The sequence below is a fragment of the Mya arenaria genome, chromosome 5 (genome assembly GCF_026914265.1).
Source record: "Mya arenaria isolate MELC-2E11 chromosome 5, ASM2691426v1".
NCBI classification, from domain to species: domain Eukaryota; kingdom Metazoa; phylum Mollusca; class Bivalvia; order Myida; family Myidae; genus Mya; species Mya arenaria.
This window is the reverse complement of record NC_069126.1, coordinates 44,801,879-44,819,323: the sequence shown is the minus strand read 5'-3', so window position 1 is coordinate 44,819,323 and position 17,445 is coordinate 44,801,879. Positions and strand designations below refer to the sequence as shown.

The window sequence follows — 17,445 nt, the reverse complement described above, 5'->3', positions numbered from 1 at the left end:
TGCTTGCTTCAACTTGTAAAAATGTTAATACAGTGATTTGTGTATAAATAGCCATTCATTTAAAGTAAATCAACTATTTAGTTTAGTTTCAATGCGCTTAGACATTAATTCATGGTTTTCAAACTTTTACTAAAAATGAAAGGGTAAAGCAATAAGTTTTCTAACTTTATTTTTGTTTTCATAACATTTGCATTGCTTCATACAATCAATTTACAGATCCATAGTATTGACACATGAGAAAAACATTCCAAAGAAAAGCAAGTCATTCTATGTCAAAAATATTAACAATGATTTTATAAAATGATATCACTTGAACAGTTATGCACAAAAATATCAACATTTTAATCATATTTGCTGTAATGCATTTGTTGAAATTAGTCCTGCACTGATAAAACGCTATCCGGGCTTGCTCAAAGACTGCTAATTTGACTTTGAAATATTGTTTTCCATTCTGACACAATATAATTTATATGAATCTGAATACTAATCAATTCAGAAAATGTTTAACAATTGAAGGGAAACAACTCCAGGGTGATTAATGCCATCTCACTGGTCATCAAATTTGATCTTGATAAGACCTCCTTTAACACTTTAACATTGCAAAATTGGATAACAAATGCTCAAGTTCGAGAAATAAGACCAGGTTTATTTGCTCAATCTTTAACGATTTAGGTGCAAAAACTGCCGGATGATACCGCAACCAGACAAAGTGCTCTTGATATATATGTTTACCATGATGGGCAGGCCACACAAAAGATCAATAGGCAAAAGTACTAATTAGTAGGCTCAGTTAAAGAAACAAGGTTATTTTTGGAACCAATGCATGCTCCCCGACAGGGTATTAACTGTATGCTTCTCCCATTTTTTTTTCGAGGAGCATAACACATATTAAATGTAACTTGGCAAGTAGATAATAAGATTAGTAGAAAAGAATACTGCCCAGGTCATAGCAACATTTACTCAAACAGGAATTTGACTCATTATTTGATTCGGTGGTCGACAGCCATTCTGGGACTAAATACTGAAAAACAGATTCTAAACAATGAGTCATACTCATGTTGTTTTTATTTATGCTGATAATATGGGAACCTCCTCTTGTAAGTAAAGCTTCCCATAAATATTAATTCCAGCCAGTAGTTGCTGAGAAACACACCTGGACACATAAATATATCGTACTATACAGAAAACCAAGACAGCCATTACTCTGTTAAAAATCACTGAGCCAGAAGGTGCAGACAATACAACATTTCCTCTTGTTAGTGAAATTTCTCATGAAGTATTTTCATTTGGAACAAGCAGGTAGTTGCTGAGAAATACTCAATTAGTGGGATGGTCGGACAAATGCACACCCTGACTAAGTGGTGACAGTATGCCTCTGCATTTTTTTTTGAGGAGTTTAACAAATATTAAAGGAAAAATGGCAAGAAGATATAAATATTAGAAGAATAGAATACTGTACAGGTCATAGCAACATTTACTCCCACAGGAAGTTGTATCATTATTTGGTTTGATGGTCGACAGCCATTCTGGGACCAAATATGAAAAAACCAACAAATTCTAAATAATGAGTCATACTCCTGTAATTTTTATATATGTATGTTAGTGATAACAAAATTTAAACAACATATTTAATCACAAAACAATACATGTGCATAATGGTATTTTAATAATTCAGGTCAATAAGTAGGACAACATCAAATTTTAGTGTATACATGATTGGCATATGCAAGCACATTCAATCTGAATATTTATTGAATACATGTCATTAATCAATATGGCTTTCATCAACAAATGAGATCAGTTAGACAGTTAAATCATCCAATGAATGGTAATGATTTCTGAAAACGCAACAATTACACCTGATTAAAGCATTTCAAGCACAAATCAAAATATTTACAACTCATTACTTCCAAAATGCAATGCATATTATGTTGGTTGCAAAAGTTTATCATTATAAATATGTTTTTCACTTTATATCTAGGAGGGCTGTTCAATAAGTATGTAATTGTGATAGAGAGGGGTAAAACATTTACATGCAGCCGTGAGCTTCATCTATGTATCTTATTGTTAAAACAATCATCAAAATATCAGAAAGTCAATGCATTTTGTCCATTTATCTTGCATTTTATTTAAACGAACTATTTCATTAATATTCCCACCCAATATTTTGACAGGACATCAAAATCAAAGTCTACATAATTTTTGAATGGCCCTCATACTTTCAATATCATAAACCAGCAACTAGTAATGTAATCACAAACAGAAACTGTTAATACATTGAACACCAACTACTAACAGTCTATGCCTTGCAACTAGGAGATGAAAAACAGAGAGAAAACATTTGATATCCATAGAGCTGTTTAAATAAGGCCTGACCAACGCGCTTCAACATTTACGAGGGATTACACTGATTTCTTGGATCATCACTGTCATCACTCTCGCCCATCGAGAATTCCTCATCCTCACTGACTGTATCAGACGAGTCTGTATCTGGGTCCGGCTCCCCCCGTGCTGCACGTGCGGCTCTTGCACGTTGTCTGCGTCCCTGTCGCAGGTGATGCATAATGAACCAGAGCATGGAGCCGTCAACCATTCCACCTTCTCCTGTACGCTCTTCTTCCCTCTCACGCTGATTAAGCTTCACAGCCTGAAGAACACATAAAATAATGATATTAATTAGGGGTCACACAAGAAACAAAATGGCTGATCATCCTGTCTTGAAAGAAGCATCCTGTACAGTAATAGTTTGTTTCCTTGTGATATTAAAATTATGCAGATAAAATATTGCAATCAAGATTTAAGAGAGTAGGACAAGTTCCCCACTCCCTGAGACCCTCACCCCTAAAAAACACAACAAAACAACAGTATTTGCAGACAGAAAATCAAAACCCATACATGCTTAAAACTATCTTTATTGTTGTCAGAGGATAAATGTTATAAAATGTAATAAAATGATACTTCACAGTATAATGATTTTTATGAAAAAAACAAGATGGTCAATATGGCCCTATATCGTTCACCTGAGAACCTGGAGAAACTAGGAAAGCAAGTTATGGGTTTCTAAGGAAGTCATTGGTTGCTAAGACAAAGGGCTGTTTGTAAGGAAGTAAGTGGGTGATAAGGAGGTCCAAGGTTATTTACCAACCATTAACCATGGTTAACTAGAGATTGCTATTTTGAAAAAACGCCTGTCTCTCTATTGTGGTTGTAGCTGAGAAAAAATAAATGATGGACATGAAATATGTAAGTTTGGTTTATTCACCCATATTAAATAGTGAACATCTACTGCCTAAGATCCCGGGTGCAAGCATTCTTTAGTAACTGAGCGGTAACCGTTTCATCACCTCAAGGTCACGGCAACCATGACCTTTGACCTACTGATCTCTAAATCATCTACTAGATATGGCCAACTAGCATATTAAGTATGAAGTTCCTGGGTCTAAGCGTTCTATAGTTATTGAGCAGAAACGAAGTGTGACATACAGACTGACTGACGGACTGACGGACAGGGCAAAAACAATATGTCTCCCCACGAATGGGGGAGACATAATAAGGAAACAAGAAATCATCCAGGTAATCATGGTAATTAAAAAATATTGTTGCTAAAGAAGTTGTTGGTTGCTAAGGAGGTACATAGTTGTTACAGGAAAGCAAGCTGCTGCTTAAATTATTTTAGATTTATGGTTGTTATGGAGGTCAAAGGTTGCTATGGAAAATTATCTTTAATATTGAAATTTGTAGGAATTTGGTATGGGTAGTTTATACAAGCAAAACTATTTTGAAACAGGACAGGAGAAGTTTTCTATGTATAGTGAAATTAGGCCTAAACCTACCCCTGACAGCCATAACTTTTAGGAAAAACCATGGCTTGAAGGAATTTCATAGAGGGTATCATAAGGAAAACTTTATTGAATTTATATTGAAATCAGGTCAGCAGTTTCTAAGGTGATTTTCCATTGCCATGGCAACCAGAATTCCTTATGGAATCACATTTTTGAAGGAATCTGGAATGATCTACCATTCGTACAAAGTTTAATTGAAATTGGGCAAGTGGTTAAGGAGGAGATTGAAGAATTATGTGTCACCCACCACAATGGCTTACTCTTAAACATGGAAAGACATTTTTAATGATTATCATAGGGAAGATTTTGTCCATCTATACACAAATTGGTGAGTGAGTGGGGGGGGGACACACCCAATTAATGACTTGACATCTCTATTATTATGAGCATAACCACACCTTTTTCAGCCCCTGCAGTTCTGTGGGTTTTTCTGCAGTGGGAGCCCAGATCTTAACATCAGAATCAAGCCCACTGGTGGCCAATACCGGGAAGTGGGGGTGGGGCTCTAATACATTAATCTGGAATGATACAATAGTTCATAAATATTCAGATAAAATTAAGGCACATCTATTAGCAGTATCACTTTTTTCGAAATTCTAAGTAACATTTTTCTTAATTCCTCTCTTTCTAATTTTTGACAATTCTTCAACTACATTAACAGGCAATACTGACACATTGCTCTTAATAAAAGTTACAATGAAAAACCTTCAGTGCATACAGTTATCCCAGTTTTCAAAGGTATATTGCTTATCTTGGAACCTTGGGAGGACTTTTCCAGATAAAGTGACTCTTATAATACAAAATAACCACTACAAGTGATACATACCACACCTCCCTCATCCCCCTCCATGCGCTGGACAATGTTTTCGGTATCCTTATCCCACAGGAAGATGTGTCCACAATCACTTCCACTGACCACAAACTCACTGTGTGGGCCGTAAAAGTTAACTCCCTTGACGGTCTGGTTGTTCCGATGTCCTTGATATCGGTGAATGTAGCTTGCTGAGTCTGAATGGGTGTTGTTGAACAGGTAGATGTCCTCGTCATTATACGTGCCCAGTATCTCTGTGAAATAGTTTATTTAGGGAACATTTATTTCATCCAAACTTTGAGAGTTGCCAGTGGTCTAAATTAGCAAAGATGCAAGCCTTGCAGTGGGAAAGTGCTTTCCAAGCTTGCTGAAATTGCTAATTTTATTAAGGAAAATATTAAATGTCGGGCACAAGAGTAAGAATTTGTTTTGTTTTGATGACTGAGTTGCTACAAATTAAAAAAAGTTCAATTGTGTTTGGCAATATTGAATGCTCAGACAGAATACAAACATATTTGCTCAAAATATCATTCAGACGTCCCTTAGAAGTATAATTATGCAGCAGTATCTTTGTCCATTATTTTAAAAACTCCACACAATAAAGTAAATGAAATTTAAAGTAATTCCATTAAACACTGCAATTTTTATACACTTAATGTATTTATACCAATCTTACACCATATGTTAACAAGGCAAAACCAAGCAATACTGGCTCCCTTTACCTGTTCCATTATAGTTATAACAGGCACATGTTACATTGGCCTTCATCATGTTGTTTTCACTGGCAGCCTGCAGGAGGAAAAAGGTTGTATTTATCAGCGGTCAAAATCGGCACAAGCCTGCAGGCCCCTGTATTCATATACACCTTACCATGGTCATTTTCCTTATCTGGTCATATGATATAATTACTTGAACATTCTGCAGGCTTAATGCAAGAAGGTTGTAACTCATATAGAAAAAAGAAGGCGTTGCAACTGTCTTGTGCTAAGCCCTTGGTTTCCGAAAGATTATTTTCATTGACTATAATTTAGAGAACAATTTTATGTCTAAAAACTTGAACACTTCTTTTTATTTGACAATAAAAAATCAATGAAATTGCATTAAGATTTGGAATAGCTTTAGTTGGTATATGAATATTGGCCTAGCTGCTCTGGTAAATTCTTACAGGAATAGTCAACATTTCTATAATATATAGCTGGGCTATATCAGTTTACAAAGACAATAGTAAGGTATGGATTCGAGGATCTAATTCTGGTGACCAATTCATTACACAAGAGTAAACTAATCAATTATGCAATAGTCGACTTATTCATTACATTAAATGTACAGTTACATTCCCCGAGGAATAAATACAGTGATAATTCATTGCATACAACATATTATGAGTTAAATCAGGTTGTTCTCTAACAAAAGCCTAAAATACTAAAGGCTTCACTACTTTATATACATGTATAGCATGTGGCCAAACCAGTTTCATTCAGCCCTGATGAAGACCTTTGGAAAGTCCAATATGTTCCATTTCTACATCATTAACTGTTTAATAGTTATTGTCGTGGTTTAAGTTTGCACCCAAACGCTGACGCCAAACACCAAGGCTACCAAAATACCTCTTCTATTTCTTCAAAAACACACCAGCAGAGCAACACATTTGGAGAAGTGTGAAAGAGAGAATGTAAGCCACAGTTTACTTACAATGTGTTCTGGAACAAATTTTTTCAATAAGCCATCATTCACCTCCTGAAAAAAGTTTACATCATTTAAGATATGCTTTCTGGTGGTTTATGATATTAATCAGTGAAATATAACATTTACTGTTTCAAAAAGTGAAAATAAGCAAACAAATTCAAAAATATTACAACTACAGTATCACCAGCATTGCCAAATTTAATTACTCTTTATTGAATTCTTAAATTGTCATTCTCATTTTAATATGGGTTTTTTAGCAAATAACAGGGATGATAACAGAGTGAAGTTGCCAATCCTGAAAATGTCTGCATGGGGTTCAGGGGGCCGCTTAAGGCCCCCGATGGGTCCAGGGCAAAGCCCTGGTGGGGAGACAAGGGGGGCAAAGTCCCCCGAAGCTTTCCGTATTTCAGGAATTCTAATACCCTTTTTTTGCCTTAGAATAGTGTTCAAGGAGTACACCTTTCGGTTTGGTAGATATAATTATGTTCAACACGAGACATCCACAATCAGAACAATTATCAGGTATCTTAGCAGTGAAGTTTAACACCTTTGTCTTTAAACAAAGTTAAATTTACTTTTTTTATACCTGAAGTCACAGGCATTAGACATGTACCTGACATGATCAAATGCCTGTGCATGAACAGTCTACACTGTGGGATGTTTGATTTATAATAATGAACAACATATCAATTATCATGCTTGCAAATGTTTATTGTCAAAGTGTTATTTATTCAATTTTTATGTATCATAAGAGTATTTATTCCATTTTCTGCACATTTGATTGGAATATATTATGTTATTAATTAATATATATATTAAACCAAGTAATATCCAAACAGGACTTAAATGCTTTGGCAGCGTAGCCATTGTGGACATGGTGGACTTTGACATATTCTGGTCCCCAAGCCAGATTTTTTCCCCTCATGGTGTTACATGAGTCCAGTAGCACACAAACTAGATTGTCCCACGGCAGTTCAAATCTCTCAAACAGGCTTTCAAATTCCATGAAAATTTATTCAGAATCAGCCCTTGTGATTTTTAAGGAGGCCAAATGTCTCAACACTATTTCTTTCTCTATAGCAGAAAAATAGCTGCAACAGTTTTCTCCTTGTTTGTGTTTGTTGTCTTGTTTTAGTTGAAACAAAGCCGAGATCCATTAACTCCTCCACATGTTCATCATTGAAATGGCTAGCCACTCTGTAAGTCATCTTGTATGATTCTGTACACCTTTGAAGTTTTAATTCACTGAGAGCTTTTGTATCTTTGGCAAGTGTCTTAAGTAAGACACACTACTGTTGTGCCAGGGAGCATGTTCAGCCATAAATCCAAGTATCATGGCCTCTGGATTGAATAGAAAATAAAATGACTGCCTCTAAGTAATATATATTACTACTACAAAATATTTATTCATTTTGTTTTTAAATTTGAAACAAACCGATTTTCATTTGAACCATAAAGGTCAACAGCCACTTCTTATTGAGAACAATGCTTTAAACATTATGAGAATAATAAAGAAACGGTTTACAGCGTAAACTTCCATCGGTTAATAATAAAAATCGATTAAATGACACAATCCGAATCGGGATGATTGTCCGAAATAATGCTACATGCGCAAAATTCATTCTAAGTTTGATCACTTTTAATTAACTTAAAAAGAAACGTTTCGAGAATTTCTCTTGAAAATAAATGGCAAATATACCCTTAAAATCGACGAATCGATGTTTTTAGAAGTTGGTGGTGGTCGTTTTTTCCAATTTTCCAATACCCGTTTATTCGCCTTCGTCGTCTGTCATATCCGGATACGACCATCCGGATACTGTCTTCTAGTCCCATCGGTAATTTCCGTATTCACCGGATGCTATCTTAACCAATCATATAGCTCGATTGCCAAGACGTAAATAGGTTCGTTAATTACCGGCTTTACACTTCCGGAAAACTCACCTTTCGTACCCATATTGTTCGAACTGAGCTCAAATCGCTCACTGTACCCCTCCCCTAGAAAAAAACTCAACGGATTTACATTAATCTCAAAATCGATCCGTGAGGCCTTAAATCCGGAATTCCGGATTAATCCGGAATTTTATCATCCCTGAAATAAATGGCTCAGTGTGAGACAGATGTAACTGTATATATATGGAGTTAAGCCTATCTTGCTCTCAGCCCTCCATTTTACTTACCTCATTTATCTTACGTTTGTCATACACGCGGACATAGTGGTCTCGGCCCCCAAGACAGAACTCATTGGAATCTGCGGGATTGGAATGGATGGAGTAGATGGACACCTTCTTGTCAGCTTCCTTTGTCGTCACCAACCTGTTTTTTTTATTACAATTATACCTTACAAATGATTAATGGTCCTTTTGCATCATGCCTATCTGGTCAAATGGCATAACATAACAATAGTTTTAGCAAGGTGCTACTTAAATGTGTACATAACTGTATTATCATTGTAAACAGGTTTACAAAGTTTCATGAGAATATGTTTCAGTGTTTCCAAGTTATAGCCAACACATTGGTTTCTGCCTGATCAATGCTGACAACTACAGTGGTGAATACAACAAAGATATAACTATACCATACAAGGATGCTGCAGGGTGAACATTAGTTTTGGTGTTGTTTCAGTAAAACAAAGAACATAAATCAGTAATAAGGAAAGCCGGAGTTCTGGGCCTTGCAATACATCTATTGTCTCTGGCAGTGTGTGTACAAAGTTTCATCTGAATAAGTTTGACACTTTTTCAGTTATGGCCAAGGTTTATGTATTTGCACTATCAAAAGGACCTGGACTATTTCTTTGGACAACAGATTAGCTAAACATATTAACAGACAATGAAATAAATGCTTTTCACAAAATTAAGCATTATTTTACATATAATGGATCACTGTGAAACGGGTAAGCCTTACTTGTTGGGTTTATCCAGTCTAAGATCTATCTCAAATGTGACTGCATCTTCTCCCGCACTCAGAATGATATGCGGGGAGTCATTCTCCACAGATAACTGTTTAAAAAAAAGAGTAAACCTAGTTAGACATAAATGGATGATTGTTGTTGTATACGAATCCTGTGGAGGAAGAAATGTTATTGAGAAAAAAAAAATCGGATTAATTGTATTTTAAAATGGCCAAAATTGCATGCTAGTCAAAAAACACTAAAAAGATTTTGCCCCGCTGCACTCATTTTTGCCTATGACATCCCAATTATTTAAACAAACAAATACACATATTTAAAATTACAAACCTTATGTAGAAAAGAAAGCAAGGATTAATTCTAAAGTCTTCTTTCACCTGAATATAAATCAACTATTTACCAAATGGAAGCAGCTGGACTGTTTGAATGGAGTAAATAATTTAGACTAACAACTTGGTAACCAGAGTGAATGATTGCATTGCTTTCAAGATCAAATAAAGAGGAGAACTTCTAGAATTTGTATACATTTCAAAGTTCCATGAGCCAGCACCTCTATGCTGTGGGAGATTCTTTATACCTTACAGTGCAGGAGAGGCAAGCTTGTCACTTGTCAATGGTTCATCAATTTGGAAAACAACCTTAATTAACTGTAAGACATCAATCAAAGCTGTTAACCTTGTGGGCTGCTCCCCTATGCTGTGCCAGTTTTTTTGTGCCTTTACATACACCTGTTGAGGAGAGGTCAGCTAGTCGAACCTGACCATCTCGTGCACAGCTCACTACGTGACAATCGCCGCTGAATGGCATGAACTTACACTGCAAATAAAGAAATGGGTTACTGGTACATATCTTGAAAACCAATTTCTTGAGATCACAGTGCCAAAACAAGTACAGAAACATCATCTTAAATGTGAAAGCATCCTTCATGGTTTTAGGGTAAAATGGACCTTTTTACGAAATAATCAATTATTTTTTATTAGTTAGAAATGTTAAATTCTTAGTTGTGCTGTGTATTTGCTTTAAAGTATTATTTCGTAGATTTTGTGAAAAACTTTGACACGATCATTTGTAAGAGTGGTAGCAGTACATGCATATCCCCTGAACCTTTTAAATTCGTTTTGACTCCCTATAACTATAACAAACTTTTTCAATGTACCTACAGACTTCAATGCTTTTGGAGCTTTAATATTGAAGAAGTGTGAAGATCACATAAACAAATTAAAGTGAGCAAATGCTTGAATTACTGTTAGTATAAGTTACAAGTACTATTGTACTTGTGGTAGTAACATGTGCAAACGGGAGATGTTACCATAAAACAAACCAGCTCTCAATAATGAATGTCTACAATTCACAGAGTTTAAAAGATATATAATAATAATCTTTTTATCATTTGTTTGTGTGCAAGATTTATAGCTCCTACGAACACAAATATGAATGTTTATTTGTAATGAAAAGCTGCCAGCCCAAAATACAGACATATTTGTGGTATAAATACATAATTATTACATGTTTATCCATGATACTAAAAAACATATCACAATGAAAATTAAAACACTTGCCATGTAATTTTAAGGTAATAATGAATGATATTGTTGAAGCTTTTAAAATATTATCATGAGATTTTTTATTGTACATGGCATTGACTTGTACATGGCATTAACAACATTCGATCAAATAACTGAAAATGTGATATATACAATACAACAGCAAATGGAACACAAAACATATGATCTAGTATAAGTCTATATAAGTTATACAATAGTAAGAGAACACTAATTGGGTATATAATTGTTTGAAAAGCAATAAAACTGGCCAGTATAATGAGGTCACTCAGAAACTTTTTAACAAGAATGCTGAGGAGGTTAAGCAAAATGTTGTCCATCTTTATTTAAGTCAAGCAAATGGCATAATTCAATAATTATTAAAGCCAGAGTTATGTGCCTTGCAGTGCACGTGTATATTGTCTCTAGCAACATTGCAAAGGTTGAAGTTTTTCGCTCTACAACACAGACACCAATGATACTGTTGACACCAAGGATATCCTAATTCCAACACTTTTTTTTTAAGGAAAAAAGGCGAGCTAATACTATGCCTTTTGCTTGTTTTACAGATATTACCTCAAAAACATTGCTCCTGTGTGCACTGTGATTCACATGTGCTGGAAAAAATGGTTAACCTGGATGTCCATCGTCATACACAATACTGGTAGTAATGGTTTACCTGAAACACATTGCTCCTGTGTCCACTGTCATACGCCTGTACTGGTAGTAATGGTTTACCTGAAACACACTGCTCCTGTGTCCACTGTCATATACCTGTGCTAGCAGTAACAGTTTACCTGAAACACATTGCTCCTGTGTCCACTGTCATACGCCTGTACTGGTAGTAATGGTTTACCTGAAACACACTGCTCCTGTGTCCACTGTCATACACCTGTGCTAGCAGTAACAGTTTACCTGAAACACATTGCTCCTGTGTCCACTGTCATACACCTGTGCTAGCAGTAACAGTTTACCTGAAACACATTGCTCCTGTGTCCACTGTCATACACCTGTGCTAGCAGTAACAGTTTACCTGAAACACATTGCTCCTGTGTCCACTGTCATACACCTGTGCTAGCAGTAACAGTTTACCTGAAACACACTGCTCCTGTGTCCACTGTCATACACCTGTGCTAGCAGTAACAGTTTACCTGAAACACATTGCTCCTGTGTCCACTGTCATACACCTGTGCTAGCAGTAACAGTTTACCTGAAACACATTGCTCCTGTGTCCACTGTCATACACCTGTGCTAGTAGTAACAGTTTACCTGAAACACATTGCTCCTGTGTCCACTGTCATACACCTGTGCTAGCAGTAACAGTTTACCTGAAACACATTGCTCCTGTGTCCACTGTCATACACCTGTGCTAGTAGTAACAGTTTACCTGAAACACATTGCTCCTGTGTCCACTGTCATACACCTGTGCTAGCAGTAACAGTTTACCTGAAACACATTGCTCCTGTGTCCACTGTCATACACAAGTACTGGCCGGTTCCTTATCCAGTTCCATACCACTATATTTAGGTCATCTGAACCACTCGCCAGCAATGTGCCTAAAAAATAAAAGGTGACTTAATAATGACTTAATGTGTGCATAATTATAATTTTGTCCACAATTATTGACAGCTGCAATATATAATATCAGCATTAGGTTATGTAATTAAAGTATATCAAATTTTTCCCAAACTGGTTCATTGGTTTCTACAAATTGCCATCAAATTAAGAAAAACAAGACGACTGTGGATCAAAGCAAGTGATTTTAGTAAATGCAGAAAAAAAAAATGCATCAACTTTACCATTCCTGTTGAAGTTGAGAGCATTCACACATCCCTCATGGCGTTTCATCTTGTACTGAAGTTTGAACCTCTGGACCATCTGTAAACTCCCCTGAACCTTCCTAGCAAAACGACCACTGTCCTGAGCAGGCGAATAACCACTCTCACGATTTCTAAGGTCGAATAATGCTTTCCATCTATGCTTAGGAGGCCCAAACTTTGTGATATCCACTGGTGTGTCTTCTGGTTCAGAGTCTGAATCATGTTTAGTCTGTGTTTTGTTCTCATCTTCACTACTTGAATCGCTACTTAGATCTGAAAGGGTGACAACATTGTTCCCTGTGTTTTCTGTCAATGGACGATGTCTTAACAAGACAGGCTGACCACTATTGTTTGCATTCTCTTCCTCTTTAGAATCATTTGAACCACTGTCTGTTTCAGAGTCTGATGTCTGTTTGCGTTTTCGATAGTTTCTTTTACCTTTTTCACTTGTCATTTTATCACTGTCTATGTCATCAACATCATTATCAGACTTATCACTTGCATCAGAGTCATCATAATCAACAAGTTTCGATTTGTGTGATTGTTTTTTAACTTTCTTTCTATCACAATCTTTTGTATCAGTTACATCATTGTCATTATCTGCATATGTTTTATCACAAGGCTTAGAAACAACTGATTTTCCTTTATTATTTATCACATTATCAGAATTATCAGAACTGGTTTTAGGCAAAAGATCAACAGAAATTGTGAAATCAACATCCATAACTGCACCTGAAGCTTCACTTTCAACAACTACCTTGTTATCTTCAAATTTGTCGTCACAATCGTTATCAACACTTCTAACAAATTCATCGTCTTGAACATTATTATGACCCAGCTCGTGTTCATCTACAATATTGTCATCTGGTTCCCCTACACTTTCACTACCATCACAGTCACTGATATTTACATTTGGAGACTTATCAGAGAAAACACTGCTAGATTTTTCTGAAAAGATCCCACTGTCATCCTTCTTAAGGCTCAATTGATTCTCCGGAGACTTCTCAGACAATGACATTTCAGCAGAAGTTATATTTGACTGACCACTTAATGAGTTATCTGCAAAAGACAGTTCTGATTGGGAAGTTTTGCTTATGCAGAGATCTTCACTGAATCCAGATTCATCATTTTCACTTGTATTGTCTTTGACATTACTGCCTGAATGTAACTGGACCCCTTCAGATTTATTATCTTCCATAGTGGCTATTTTGGTCTGAATGGATCTGTAAAAAATAAAGCCAAAGCATTCCTGAATTTGAACTTGACAAGAAATGCTGCAATGTGACCCAACCAGATTTTTAATTTATGCAATCAGACACTTAATCAGGTACATTTAAGGCTTGAGTATCTACACTCCAAACAGTGACTAGTTCACCTTGTCCCTACCATCCAAAAATACTTTCTACCACTTGCTATATGTTTCAAGTTTAATCACATCACTCTTAGCTAACGTGATAGGGCAACACTGTTTCACAATTTTCTAAAAATTCACTTAAATCGAACCCCAGAGTATAAAGTTTCTCATGAAACTGCTTTAGAATACTAAGCTTCACATATCTGTTATTCTTAACTCAGTTATTCAATTTTCTTGATGCAGTTTTTTTTCTAAAAGAATATCAATGACATTGACCCCAATGCACCCAAATGCAATCCAAAAGTACTTGATATAAACTTGCTATAAACCAGGTTTCATTGTGAAAATAATTCATTTTTTAGTTTTCACAACAACTCTTAACCTTCACCCAACTGACTACACATAAGCTACCAGTACCACAAGTTGTTTCACATACATGTGAACCTTTGGCAATGACAGAGAGGTAGATTTAGGTCTCAAAAGTGGTAGATTGGGTTCAGAAGCGTAGAAACTTTTTCCATTAATTTTTAGTCAAAAACAATGATGGAAACAATGTAAACAACAAGAGCCGTCGTAAGACAGCGCGCTCGACTACGCCGCTTTGACTTAGAAGTGAATACAATAACGATATAATAAATAAAGTTTGGTCTCTTTATTTCAAACCTAACAAAAATTATTCAATACATAAGCTCCTCAGCCCGCCCAAACAATGACGCAAGTCATTCAAATAACTTGATTTCCCATTATGAAAATGTGGTTAAGATTATACAAACATGCCTTTCAAAGAAAATTAAAAAAAATAAAAATTCAAGGGCCATAATTTGTATTTAGGCTTAAAACAGAGTTATGTTTCTTGTTGTAAGATGGTCATAAATAATTTTGAATTTTCTTAAGTGCAATTAATGAACGGTATAGAAGTTTTTTTATTAAAATCCCAATTTGCCCTTAACTTTTACTTGCCTAAAACTTTAACCTAAGTCAATCAGGGGCCATAACTTGTATTAAGGATATGGAGTTATGTAACCTCATTGTGTTATGGTCCTGAACAATTGTTTGAAGTATTAAGTCAATTGAATGAAGGGTATAGAAGTTATTAAACAATATCCCAACCTGCCCTAAAACTTTAACCTGAGTTCCATAGTCAATCAGGGGCCATAATTTGTATAAAAAATAATATGGAGTTATCTAACCTCATTATGTGATGGCTCTGAACATCTGTGTAAAGTATTATGTCAATTGAATGAATGGTATTGGAGTTTTAAGTGAAAATCCCAACTTGCCCTAAAACTTGAACCTGCCCTAAAACTTTAACCTAAGTCAATCAGGGGCCATAACTTGTATTTAGGATAATATGGAGTTATGTAAAGTCATTGTGTGATGGTCCTGAATAACTGTGTGAAGTATTAAGTCAATTGAACAAAGGATATAGAAGTTATTAATAAATATTCCAACTTGCCCTAAAACTTTAACCTAAGTTTCATAGTCAATCAGGGGCCATAATCTGTGTAAAGAATAATATGGAGTTATCAAACCTCATCATGTGATGGCCCTGAACAACTGTGTGAAGTATTAAGTCCATTGAATGAAGGGTATTGGACTTATAAGTGAAAATCCCAACTTGCCCTAAAACTTTAACCAGACGCCGACACTGGGGCGCGTAGTATAGCCCACCTATTCTTCGAATAGTCGAGCTAAAAACTTGACTTTTGTTACTATTTTTAGATTTTCGGAAAATACGCATTAAATACCTCATGGTTAAGAGCCTTGTCAAATGTCAGTGTTTCTGAAACAGAAGGAATATAAGTATCTATCATGTGTTTCCAGTACGGATAGAAAAATCCAACCCGAGGGCACGTGCGTAAGCAGGTAACGAGGCTTGCCGAGTTACCGGCCACGCAGCGTGCCTGAGGGTCGGATTTTTCGATCCGGACTGGAAAAACATGATTGATATTTTTTCTTGCATATCTAAATTTATCAATTTGTGGAAAAAACGACGTTGGAAACAAACTTTTGTACAATTACACCAAAAAGCGCATGCGACGTTGTTTACCGACGTCATAGAGCGCAGTAATTTTGAATAACTAAAAATAGCGTTTTTTAACAATTATTTATGTTCAATTTTAATCAAAAGTCTTGCAAACATATATATATTTGATTGCGCTTTATTGAAATGGCATAATATATTGTTGGTAAACCATACAATAAATGAAATAAGAAGTGGCGCGTTGTTGCGTGTGATTCATCTTACATGGGGTATGTAAGATGATTTTTTCCAGCACTGGTCACATGACCGGAAACACACGTCTGGTATGCAAGAATATTACTTCTGACTTGTAAAAACTAATTTATATTCAGAAGAGCTGCTAATAAATCAAATCAGACTGCCAAAACAGGTCGGAGTGTAAGTGCAGACAACTGCAGAATTGGGTAGGTTTTCCGCGCCAAAATGTCGTAAAAATTTGTACACTGTAGATAATTAATAACGCCTTGGAAATGTTGTTTTCTTTAATGCTCTGACAGTTTTATAATGTCTTTGAGATTTACAAAAATGCTTACTAGGAGGATGCCAATTAACAAAGATTGATGATTAGTGGTCTTTTGTACCATACTGGTAACTTAGCAACGATCTCGACCGATCTGACAGGTTGTTTATTGCACCATGATCTTTAAAGGGACAGGTAATGGGGTATTTAAGCATGATTGATCGAATTTTGAGGGTTTTTTTTTTTTAGGTTTTTAAAAGAAAATTTAAGGCCAATTTGATATAATTTTGAGCGGTTTTAAAAAAGCTTTCAATAGCGGTAGATTTTGACGGGAAAGCGGTATGGCAGTAAAAGGGTCTCAAAAGCAGTAGATTTTACCTATTGCCGGTAGAGTTCACATGTATAGGTCCGTGGTTTCATGAACATTCATTAATTCTAACTCGAGTTATTTCACAACAGATAAGGTATATATTGCTAAGAAACAGCCACCTTGTTTGCTCAGTGAGTGCCAAACTCAGGCAGTCATGGGTTTCAAGCCCTGCAGTGCACGAGGTGCACTTTTCTAGATACTGCATGTACACTAAGTACAGTAGCTTCATAGTGGCACTGGCATGTCGCAATTTTTACACTGACTTACATATTAAACCAATTTAATTCCACTTCGAACAGACAAAGGTAATAATTGAATAAATGACCATCAAGCCCCATGACATGGCCATCTTGTTTCTGAAAACACTACAATAACAAAGGCCTTGAAAAGGTGAATACACAAAAACACAAGCATGACAAACAGTTTAATGGGCGTACCTATACAGTTTAAACTGTTGTTGAAACGATAAATGAATTTTTCTTCAAAATATGACGCTAAAAGACCTCCTCAAATTGGTGGAATCTCTCTTCGACATAAAAATATTTGCATTTTCCTCAGCTGTTTTGACATTTGCCTTCTGCATTGAAAATGACAGTTTTCATTGGACAAAATTTTGCCATGAGTAAAATT

The 17,445-nt window shown here is 35.8% G+C and overlaps 1 protein-coding gene across 1 annotated transcript; it reads right to left on the bottom strand.

Moving 5' to 3' along the window:
* Positions 1–152: 152 nt before the first annotated feature.
* On the bottom strand, positions 153–17,411 carry LOC128234033 (DDB1- and CUL4-associated factor 8-like). Its single transcript, XM_052947987.1, has 11 exons — positions 17,253–17,411; positions 12,588–13,831; positions 12,235–12,344; positions 9,923–10,063; positions 9,244–9,338; positions 8,517–8,652; positions 6,346–6,390; positions 5,376–5,442; positions 4,669–4,907; positions 4,241–4,360; positions 153–2,647 (listed from the first exon to the last, which is right to left on the bottom strand). Exons 2-11 carry the CDS (start codon positions 13,804–13,806, stop codon positions 2,393–2,395), a joined length of 2,427 nt encoding a protein of 808 aa, XP_052803947.1. The 5' UTR covers positions 13,807–13,831; positions 17,253–17,411; the 3' UTR covers positions 153–2,392.
* Between the last annotated feature and the right edge of the window lie 34 nt (positions 17,412–17,445).

What these genes read in the sequence shown, in the direction of transcription:
- LOC128234033 (XM_052947987.1), bottom strand. Translation starts at nt 13,806, where the DNA reads ATGGAAGATAATAAATCTGAAGGGGTCCAGTTACATTCAGGCAGTAAT. An exon ending in ACAGGAGCAATGTGTTTCAG is followed by an intron (nt 10,064 to 12,234) that starts GTAAACTGTTAC and finishes CTTTATTTGCAG; the next exon opens with TGTAAGTTCATGCCATTCAG. An exon ending in ATAGGGGAGCAGCCCACAAG is followed by an intron (nt 9,339 to 9,922) that starts GTTAACAGCTTT and finishes TTTTTTAAACAG; the next exon opens with TTATCTGTGGAGAATGACTC.